Below are 11512 nucleotides of genomic sequence, written 5' to 3'. Positions count from 1 at the left end.
AACGAAACCAGCACGAGTGAACTCAGCACACACGAAATAGGGGGGGTAGCCCAAGTTTCAAGTCTCTGACCTAACCCTAACACCGAAACCCTAACCCTAACCCCAACCCCAACCCTAACCCTAACCCTAATCCAAGACCCTAACCCTAACCCTAACCCTAACCCTAATCCAAGACCCTAACCCTAACCCTAATCTCAAACCTTAACCCTATTTTAAATAGGCCATAACTTTTGATAGGAACGTCGTAGAGACTCCATCTTGGTACCGATGGAAAGCGCATGGCCATAAATAGGGGGGTAGGCGAAGTCTCAACGAATGAGCTCCTAAGGAAAAAAAATATAGGCACACAATTGTTTAAGATCAAAGGGTTCCCGATGTCCGATCGCAACGAAACCAGCACGAGTGAACTCAGCACCCACGAAATAGGGGGGGTAGCCCAAGTTTCAAGTCTCTAAACTAACCCTAACCCCTAAAACCTAACCCTAATCCAAGACCCTAACCCTAACCCTAATCTCACACCTTAACCCTATTTTAAATAGGCCATAACTTTTGATAGGAACGTCGTAGAGACTCCATCTTGGTACCAATGGAAAGCGCGTGGCCATAATTAGGGGGGTAGGCAAAGTCTCAACGAATGAGCACCTAAGGAAAAAAAAATAGGCACACAATTGTTTAAGATCAAAGGGTTCCCGATGTCCGATCGCAACGAAACCAGCACGAGTGAACTCAGCACCCACAAAATAGGGGGGGTAGCCCAAATTTCAAGTCTCTAAACTAACCCTAACACCTAAACCCTAACCCTAACCCAAGACCCTAACCCTAACCCTAACCCTAATCTCAAACCTTAACCCTATTTTAAATAGGCCATAACTTTTGATAGGAACGTCGTAGAGACTCCATCTTGGTACCGATGGAAAGCGCGCGGCCATAATTAGGGGGGTAGGCGAAGTCTCAACGAATGAGCTCCTAAGGAAAAAAAATATAGGCACACAATTGTTTAAGATCAAAGGGTTCCCGATGTCCGATCGCAACGAAACCAGCACGAGTGAACTCAGCACCCACGAAATAGGGGGGGTAGCCCAAGTTTCAAGTCTCTGACCTAACCCTAACACCGAAACCCTAACCCTAACCCCAACCCCAACCCTAACCCTAACCCTAATCCAAGACCCTAACCCTAACCCTAACCCTAACCCTAATCCAAGACCCTAACCCTAACCCTAATCTCAAACCTTAACCCTATTTTAAATAGGCCATAACTTTTGATAGGAACGTCGTAGAGACTCCATCTTGGTACCGATGGAAAGCGCATGGCCATAAATAGGGGGGTAGGCGAAGTCTCAACGAATGAGCTCCTAAGGAAAAAAAATATAGGCACACAATTGTTTAAGATCAAAGGGTTCCCGATGTCCGATCGCAACGAAACCAGCACGAGTGAACTCAGCACCCACGAAATAGGGGGGGGTAGCCCAAGTTTCAAGTCTCTAAACTAACCCTAACCCCTAAACCCTAACCCTAACCCTAACCCTAACCCTAACCCTAACCTTAACCCTAACCCCAACCCTAACCCTAACCCCTAAACCCTAACCCTAATCTCACACCTTAACCCTATTTTAAATAGGCCATAACTTTTGATAGGAACGTCGTAGAGACTCCACCTTGGTATCGATGGAAAGCGCATGGCCATAAATAGGGGGGTAGGCGAAGTCTCAACAAATGAGCACCTAAGGAAAAAAAAATAGGCACACAATTGTTTAAGATCAAAGGGTTCCCGATGTCCGATCGCAACGAAACCAGCACGAGTGAACTCAGCACACACGAAATAGGGGGGGTAGCCCAAGTTTCAAGTCTCTGACCTAACCCTAACACCGAAACCCTAACCCTAACCCCAACCCCAACCCTAACCCTAACCCTAACCCTAATCCAAGACCCTAACCCTAACCCTAACCCTAACCCTAATCCAAGACCCTAACCCTAACCCTAATCTCAAACCTTAACCCTATTTTAAATAGGCCATAACTTTTGATAGGAACGTCGTAGAGACTCCATCTTGGTACCGATGGAAAGCGCATGGCCATAAATAGGGGGGTAGGCGAAGTCTCAACGAATGAGCTCCTAAGGAAAAAAAATATAGGCACACAATTGTTTAAGATCAAAGGGTTCCCGATGTCCGATCGCAACGAAACCAGCACGAGTGAACTCAGCACCCACGAAATAGGGGGGGTAGCCCAAGTTTCAAGTCTCTAAACTAACCCTAACCCCTAAAACCTAACCCTAATCCAAGACCCTAACCCTAACCCCTAAACCCTAACCCCTAAACCCTAACCCTAATCTCACACCTTAACCCTATTTTAAATAGGCCATAACTTTTGATAGGAACGTCGTAGAGACTCCATCTTGGTACCAATGGAAAGCGCGTGGCCATAATTAGGGGGGTAGGCAAAGTCTCAACGAATGAGCACCTAAGGAAAAAAAAATAGGCACACAATTGTTTAAGATCAAAGGGTTCCCGATGTCCGATCGCAACGAAACCAGCACGAGTGAACTCAGCACCCATGAAATAGGGGGGGTAGCCCAAGTTTCAAGTCTCTTAACTAACCCTAACACCTAAACCCTAACCCTAATCCAAGATCCTAACCCTAATCCTAACCCTAATCTCAAATCTTAGCCCTATTTTAAATAGGCCATAACTTTTGTTATGAACGTTGTAGAGACTCCATCTTGGTACCGATGGAAAGCGCATGGCCATAAATAGGGGGGTAGGCGAAGTCTCAACAAATGAGACCCTAAGGAAAAAAAAACAATCTTCAGTTTCTTTATTTTTGAGGTGTTTTAAACATAAATATCAGGGTCATTTAAACATTTAACACAAGCATACATAAATATATAGCTACGTAGACTAAAGAGAGGTATGATATAGAAACTTGAACCTTAGACGGTTTAATTTTAAAAATGTGAACTGTATTTTTCCAAACAAACCCTAAAAGTGCAGCGGGACGTGTGCCCGTTACACGAGAGCATCAATGAACGTCAAAGAATCGTGTTTATTTGAACGCTTACGTTAAAAATCAGAGTTACAATGAAAAGAAAAAGAAGCAGCGGTTCTTTACTTCCACTGTGAGCCTCAGTCCAGCCCTGCAGGATCCACAACCACCTGGTTCTGGCCTATGTCCTCAAACCCGGTCAGCAGGTCCCTCTGGACCGCCGGGATGCTCCTGTAGCCTGCGGGCGGCGCCGGGCCGACATCCACGGGCTGCAGCTTGAGTCGTGGGATGTCGTGAGGAGGCATAGCGGGCGTCCTGTCCGTGCGCTCGATGTCAGCGTGGAGCGTCTCATAGCCGAGGTGATCAACAGCGAACGGCAACACGAGCCGACAGGACCCCAGGCAGGTCCGCAGGTTCAAGTCCATGTCCACCTGGTGTCGTGAGGCGACACTACAACGTTAATGTGGTTTATCATAACAAAGGATGTTCAGTATTTCAATCAGGTCCGTTTTTAATCTCATCCAAGATGCACGACATCGGTTTACACGTGTTCCTCGCTCTGTACGTGACTGGGGAACATCAGACCCCGCTTTAAAAAAGGTTTTCCTGAATCAGTGCCGAATTCACCAGCAAATAGGCTTAAATAGACCCTGACCCTGATCGTAAAGGTTCCCGATGTACGATCGCAACGAAACCAGCACGAGTGAACTCAGAAACCACGAAATAGGGGGGGTAGCCCAAGTTCCAAGTCTCTAAACTAACCCTAACCCCTAAACCCTAACCCTAACCCCAACCCTAACCCTAACCCCTAAACCCTAACCCTAATCCTAAACCCTAACCCTAACCCTAATCCTAATCCAAGACCCTAACCCTAACCCTAACCCTAACCCCTAAACCCTAACCCTAACCCTAATCCTAATCCAAGACCCTAACACTAACCCTAACCCTAACCCCTAAACCCTAACCCTAACCCTAATCCTAATCCAAGACCCTAACCCTAACCCTAACCCTTATCTCAAACCTTAACCCTATTTTAAATCGGCCATAACTTTTGATAGGAACGTCGTAGAGACTCCATCTTGGTACCGATGGAAAGCGCGTGGCCATAATTAGGGGGGTAGGCAAAGTCTCAACAAATGAGCACCTAAGGAAAAAAAAATAGGCACACAATTGTTTAAGATCAAAGGGTTCCAGACGTCCGATCGCAACGAAACCAGCACGAGTGAACTCAGCACCCACGAAATAGGGGGGGTAGCCCAAATTTCAAGTCTCTAAACTAACCCTAAGCCCTAAACCCTAACCCTAAACCTAACCTTAACCCCTAACCATGACCGTAAACCTGACCCTAACCCTAATCCCAATCCTGACCGTAACCCTAACCCTAACCCTGACCTTGATCCTAAACCCTGACTCTAACCCTGATCCTAAACCCTAACCCTGACCCTGACCTTGATCCTAAACCCTGACTCTAACCCTGATCCTAAACCCTAACCCTAACCCTGACCTTGATCCTAAACCCTGACCCTAACCCTGATCCTAAACCCTAACCCTGACCCTGACCTTGATCCTAAACCCTGACTCTAACCCTGATCCTAAACCCTAACCCTGACCCTGACCCTTGATGCGACCAAGGAACATCAGGATGACCCCGTTTATTCAAGGGTAGCACAACAAACAGATATCCCAGACGCTAAAATGCTCCATGAGAGGAAAACCGTTGAATCAAGTCTCACCTCTGTTCGATACAACTCCTCCGTTTGTTTCCGGACGGCGCCGCTCAGCTCCCCGAGTCTCTGCGACAGCCGGTGAGATCGTTCCCGTAGCGACGTGAGGTTCCTGGCCAATCGTTGGGCGAGATCCACGAACCTCAGCTCTGACACTAAAGACGAACGCAGTGTCAGCCAGCGCTACTTTAACGGTCCTGTCGTTATTCTGTCACTCTTACTGTGGCTGTTGACGATGACTCTGCGGTTCCTGGTATAGACGCGCGTCATCGTCGTCATGGATTTCTCCGCCGCGTCCTCGTAAATCTTCGCCGTCTTACACACCTTTCTCAGTTTCTTCTCCACCTTGCTCTCCATCTGCGAGATCAAGCCCTGGAGCCTGCAGCCGGAGGGGCATTTGGAAACCTTTGGAGAGGGACACAAGGGTTTACTGCCGCACCTGGGACCCGGGTCTGCAGCGGCACCTCTGGATTCAACGCCTGCTGATGGTTAGAGGTCAGACATGTAGCGCGGCTTTAACGCACTTTAGCAGACGTTTGAGCACAAGCGGGCCGCCCTGTGCACGCCAGTGTCAGAGGTGCATGTCGGTGCGCGTTGAGAGGGTGAACGGTGAGAGGTGAGAGGGTGAGCGATGAGAGTTGAGAGGGTGAGCGATGAGAGTTGAGAGGGTGAGCAGTGAAAGGGTGAAAGGGTGAGAGGGTGAGCGATGAGAGGTTGAGAGGTGAGAGGGTGAGCGATGAGAGTTGAGAGGGTGAGCAGTGAAAGGGTGAGAGGGTGAGCGATGAGAGGTGAGAGGTTGAGAGTTGAGAGGTGAGAGGGTGAGCGATGAGTGGTGAGAGGGTGAGCGGTGAGAGAGTGAGTGGTGAGAGGGTGAGAGGGTGAGAGGGTGAGCGGTGAGTGGTGAGAGGGTGAGCGGTGAGAGAGTGAGTGGTGAGAGGGTGAGAGGGTGAGAGGGTGAGAGGGTGAGCGGTGAGTGGTGAGAGGGTGAGCGGTGAGAGAGTGAGTGGTGAGAGGGTGAACGCTGAGAGAGTGAGTGGTGAGAGGTGAGAGGGTGAGAGGTGAGAGGGTGAGCGATGAGAGGTGAGAGGGTGAGTGGGTGAGAGGGTGAGAGGGTGATTGGTGAGAGGGTGAGAGGATGAGAGGTGAGAGGATGAGCCATGAGAGGGTGAGCGGTGAGAGGGTGAGCGGTGTGTGTTTGCACGTTTCTCACCCAGTCGTCGTCTGAACACAGAGGGGCGTGCGGTGGCGCTCACCACTGACGCTGAGAGGGTGATCGGTGAGAGGATGAGAGGATGAGAGGTGAGAGGGTGAGCGATGAGAGGTGAGAGGGTGAGATGGTGAGCAGTGAGAGGGTGAGAGATGAGAGGGTGATCGGTGAGAGGGTGAGCGGTGAGCGTTGAGAGGGTGCGTGGGGAGAGCGTGAAGGATGAGAGGGTGAGATGGTGAGAGGTGAGAGGGTGAGCGGTGAGAGGGTGGGTGGTGAGCGGTGAGAGGGTGAGCGGTGAGAGGGTGAGCGGTGTGCATGTTTCTCACCCAGTCGTCGTCTGAACACAGAGGGGCGTGCGGCGGCGCTGCACACTGGCGCTTCCTGGACGCGGGGGCGCGGATGAAGGGCCGACGGCGTTCTGGATTCTGCAGATTCAGCAGATTCAGCCTCGAACAAACTGCAAACAAACAAAACAAACAAACAGGACTGAGGGCGGTTCACCTTCGACCGCGCTCCAAACCAAACACGCCAGAGATAAGAGGCCATGTCGACAGAGCGAGGCGATGTCGACAGAGCGAGGCGATGTCGACAGAGCGAGGCGATGTCAGCAGAGCGAGGCGATGCCACGGGTCAAAAACACGCCGGACGTCAGACTTCAGGACCCTTTCCTCACAAACAGCATCACTCTCCACGTTAACGTGTTATTTTGGGACGTTTGCTCGGAACATCGTGTAAAATATTTTGCGGATTATGTGAAAAATCACACTATTTTTTTCAGTGTTGGGACAAATTTGGTTAATTTCAAGATGCAAGAAGCTTCTTTTATCCTCAGGGAAATAATAAACTCACATAAATCAAATCAAAACAAATCAAACAGTAACTAAATGTGACAGAGAGCAACAGACATCGTGGTTAAACGCAGGTTTATAGGATAAACAACAATACGCAGCTGCAGTTTAGCAGCAGATTCAGATGAAATAAGTGAGTGAAATGAGTTTTGTAACAGTAAAAGTCGCGTTTGGAGGAAAGATAACAGCATTTTTAATGGACGTGTGTCTCGTTAGCTCTCTCATGTGTATGTTTGTTTATAATTAGCACTTTTTTTATCACTATTCTCATGTTTTTGCTCCTTTTACCTCGGTTTATTGTCATGATGTCGTCTCACATCTTGAAAATTAAATAAACTTATCTAACCCTCCTGTTCTCCTCAGGTTCACTTAGACCCCATTCAGTGTTTAACATCTCTAAAAACATGCTTAACATTTGTTTTTGCTTCATATTTAATGACTTTTCCTAATTTAACAACTGGGAAAACCTGAAATGGACGTGATTATAGTTTTTCATGTCGTGAACACAAACTTCATCAATGTTCCTTTGGGTCAAGTTGATCATTTGGACGATATATTCTTTATTATTATTATTATTTTTTATGTATTTTACAATAAAAACGTTAAGAAATACAGGCCACGGTCCTTGATAATGGAAATTGCTTTAATTCCAAATATTATAAATAACACAAAATTGTACTTATTAATAATTTACTTACTATAAAACACACACGTATCCAGTCAATCAATCCAATTTTAGGTAAATTAGTGAGATATTTGTTTTGTATATTTCCAAATACATGCATAAGAAGGTGTTTGCGGTGCTGTGTTTTATTTAAAATGCTATTTAAGCAGTAAACAAATACACACAGAGTACATAAGACATAAAAACTGGAGCAACAACTTTGATTCTGATCATTTTCTGGATGTTTTAAACTGCTGCGGTCAAATTGACCCCAAGGATAAACATCGTAAGTGCAATTTGAAGGAAACAGGAGGTTTAAGAGGGTAAAATAAATATACGTCCCCTCGTAAGTGACCTCCTAACAAAGAACACGTGTATGTGACCATAATTAAAGTGCACATTTACTGAAAACGTGGAATAAACACGTGACGGGTCAAACTTTGCTGTTAAAAGTCAAACCATTTGCAGACGATGTGGGGTTTTACGTGAGCACATTGGATTTAGTTTTCTGATTAAAGAGGTGAATAAATCAAATGTATTTCTTTCTTTTTTTATTTGGCACCAGATGTTTAAAAATATCCTCAAAGCAATTTCAGTCAAAAGCAACTGGACTTGGTTCTTTGTCAGGAAGACGTTTCACCTCTGATCTAAGAGGCTTCATCAGTTCATGTACGCATCTGACCAGGACCAGGACCAGCACCAGGACCAGGATCAGGCTCAGGCTGGGACTGGACCAGGACCAGGACCAGGACCAGGCTGGGACTGGACCAACTATCTGGTGTGAGATCCAGGTATCTAACCTCTCACAGGCCGATGATGTCACTGGAACCCTTTGTGCTCCAAGCGCCAACGAGAGTCGTTAGAGTGGCAGTCGTTGGTGGGAAGTTGGTTTGGACTTTGTTAGTGCTGGTCCAGTCCCAGCCTGGTCCTGGTCCTGGTCCTGGTCTGGTGGTTGGTGGAAGTAGGTCTGGACTTGGTTAATGCTCTATTGAGTCTGAACGACAGTCGTTGGAGTCACAGGAGGACGTTTGTGAACAGTTGTTCTTTGAGGTTGGATCGTTGGATCTCCTGGGAAGGGAGATCCCTTCAAAGGGTCTCAGTGACATCATCGGCCTTGTGAGAGGTTAAATACCTGGATCTCACACCAGTTAGTTGGACCAGTCCCAGCCAGGTCCTGGTCCTGGTCCTGGTCCTGGTCAGATGCGTACATGAACTGATGAAGCCTCTTGGATGAGAGGTGAAACGTCTTCCTGACAAATAACCAAGTCCAGTTGCTTTTGACTGAATTTGCTTTGAGGGGAGCGACGACCTGGACACACGAGAACATTCACAGACTCATGTTACAAAATGTTTCATAATTAAAAATAAAACTCACTTTCATATTAAAAGTGTAAAAATGTACATTTATTACTCGTTCTCAACGTTGCAAAACATTAAAACCTTCATCGTTTTTGTCACTTTACATTTAATAGTTTGTAGGAAAAGAGAAAAGAACTCACAGCTGACTTTATATCTTCTGCGTTTCAAAGTAATGTGTTTATGTATAGTTTTAGTACAAACATGAACATCTTTTTATTATTATTAAGGGTGAAAACACAGCGAGGACCACAGCAGCTGAAGTGAACATTGGATCTTTATTGATTGAGCAGAGTTCAAACATTTCTGCGTACAGAGTTGAGCAACAGGAGACACAGTCGGGTACAGAGCACTGAACGCGTTCAATGAACAGGTCGATGACATGTACACAAAGTGCTGATGGGACGCCACACACACACACACGCACGCACACACACACACGCACACACACAGCGACACTGTTTGACATGATTCTGAAATCTCTGACTGAAACGGGTCGAGAGTCTGCAGCAGCTTCAGATAAGAACCTGCAGGCTCAGTGTGCTCGTGCGTCTTTACTCATATTTCATGCTCTCGTTTCTTTGTACGTTCTTTTCTTTTTGATCCATAAATGTGAATAAAACGGTGTATTTTATGTTATTTGATTACAGTTAAAAAGCAGCAGAGCGGATGAGCATCCTGACCGTTTTCAGGCTGTAATTGGTCGGTTTAAACGTCGCCCACACGACTCCGTTTTCCACCTCGTACGGCGCGTTGTTCTCCGGGTTGTACGTGCCTTTATAATAAATCCCGTTCAAGTTGGCCGACTGGCACTTGTTGTACCACCAGCCGCCCCCGTACACCTCCGCGCAACTCTCCTCCCACTTGTCGTTGTCTTTGTCAAACGTGCTAAATTTCATCCCGTTGTGGGACACGTACGACGCCCTGTCGGACTCGGGCATCAGCAGAGCATCCCCGGCATCCCCGGTGTACCCGGACACATGCAGCGGGTACCCCTCCCCCTCCGTGCCCACCCTGATCGTGTACTCCGCGCTGGCTACGCCCCCTTCCCAATCCTCCACCTCCACCTTCAGCATGGTCTCGCCCTGATTCGTCAACAGGTGGAGGTTCTGGTTGCCTAGCCAAAACGCACCCTCGCCCTTCGCGTCCACCGAGCCGAACCCATCGCGGTATTCGGCCCAGGTGCGGTTGAAGCTGAGCGCGGCGCTCGATCGTTGCTGGACTAACAACCACCCGCCCATTAGCCCCTCCTGCTGGCAGTAAACCTCCACTACCTGTGCGGAGTCCGTGCCGCCGGGTTTGATCTTAAAGCGGCCGTTCGTTTCCCCGTTCAGGTGGTTCCGGTGGGCTTCGACACAATCTGCGAACAGAGGGGCACACCGCGAGTTAGCTTGGAGCGGCTAGCTTAAATTCACTGCAGTGATAAAACGGTCACTTTCTCTGCTAAATGGCGTTTAAACGGCGTTTGTTTTAGGTGAGTGGAGGCCTCTTGGGAGAATTTGGACTCGTTTAAACCTTTACGATAGCTTCGATGTCATAAACGTGCTCACGCTCGTCTCAGTAAACTCAACTAGTTTTAGTCAAACTGCATTTGAAATATCAGCCCCAAAAGTCTTCGTCTTGGATTCAACAATGACCCAGAAATACTGAAATACTGTCACATCACGCCAACTGTGAAGATCTTTACGCTCTACCAATAAACAATAAAAATACTGTGTTCACTTCATAGTTTTGGTACATAAGGCTAGCTGATGCTAACGCATGCTGTCTAGCTGAATGTGCCGTTCTGGGCCCCGCGGCCTTACTCCAGGTCTGATGTTTTGGTACCTTTTCCTACATAATCGGCCTGCCGCTCGGTACGCTTGCTCATCAAACTCCGGGCATGGAAATCAGGAACGTCGTCATCAGCCATGTCTGTCATGAACAAGCCGTGGTCGTCACCAAAGGGGTTCCCGAACCCAGACTTGGTGTCTAAGAGGCTTCCCTTGGCACCGCCGGAGTGGACGGTCTTGGTGAGGGAGGAGGAAGAGGAGGAGGAGGAGGAGGACGTGCTGGTGAGCCCGGGGAAGAGGGAGCTCAACCCTCCGTTAGAGAGGTCTGTCATGGATTGGCACTCTGGGCCTCCCTCCATCACCTCCTCCCTCTTCTCCACCGGCCCGTTCTTGGTGTGGACGACGGTCGTCCTGATGCTCTTGGTGCAGGTGACGCTGGACACGTGGCTCGTGCTGGGCTGGCTGATGCCCGTGCCGAAGCCGTCGAACCCTCTGAGCTCGGTGATGGATTTAGACGGCGTAGAGGAGGAGGAGGAAGAATCAGAGACAGACGATGATGATGAGGAGGAGGAGGAGGAGGAGTAGGAAGTACCTGGGTCCTTGGAGACGGTGGCTGGGGACGAGCTGGAGGAGCCTTCTGTCTCGAGGACCAACGCGACCTGTTTCACCTGAGAGAGAAGAAGAAAATAGAAATGAAGTGTTGATGCTTCCTGAACTTTTCACGGGTTCTGATCCCTCGTTTGGATGTTTAAAGGACCTGGACACAGCATTGGAGGTGGAGCCCTGTTCATTTCTATGAAAACGGACAAAAAACCTCAACTTCCTGGTTTAAAAATCCCCGTTTGATCGTCTCTGTGTGCACTAGAGACCTCTTCCATCTTGAACGTGCAGCTCTACTACACTTTTTAAAATGTTACCGGACCAGATTCATCAACGGTAATTCCTCGTGCGTCTCAAAGC

At 48.0% G+C, this 11512-nt stretch overlaps 2 protein-coding genes across 2 annotated transcripts in view; both read right to left on the bottom strand.

The window, feature by feature from the left end:
* Positions 1-3121: 3121 nt before the first annotated feature.
* Positions 3122-7064, bottom strand: LOC310963905 (fibrinogen alpha chain; the record flags this gene model as incomplete). Its single annotated transcript, XM_083936862.1, has 5 exons — positions 3122-3412; positions 4715-4860; positions 4927-5110; positions 6239-6369; positions 7049-7064. The coding sequence occupies 5 exons, from the start codon at positions 7062-7064 to the stop codon at positions 3122-3124; spliced, it is 768 nt and encodes a 255-aa protein (XP_083792988.1).
* Positions 7065-9430: 2366 nt separating this feature from the next.
* fga (fibrinogen alpha chain) overlaps positions 9431-11512 on the bottom strand; it is a gene marked incomplete at its 3' end in the record, with an annotated part of 5986 nt that continues 3904 nt past the window's right edge. The window contains exons 7-8 of the mRNA XM_083937495.1: positions 10608-11220; positions 9431-10140 (exon numbers count right to left, since the gene is read on the bottom strand). Of these exons, the coding sequence (XP_083793621.1) occupies positions 9431-10140; positions 10608-11220 (1323 nt within the window). The remainder of the gene's footprint in view (positions 10141-10607; positions 11221-11512) is intronic.

Source organism: Echiichthys vipera, assembly GCF_963691815.1.
Source record: "Echiichthys vipera genome assembly, chromosome: 22".
NCBI classification, from domain to species: Eukaryota; Metazoa; Chordata; class Actinopteri; order Perciformes; family Trachinidae; genus Echiichthys; species Echiichthys vipera.
This window is presented reverse-complemented; position numbering and strand designations above follow the sequence as displayed.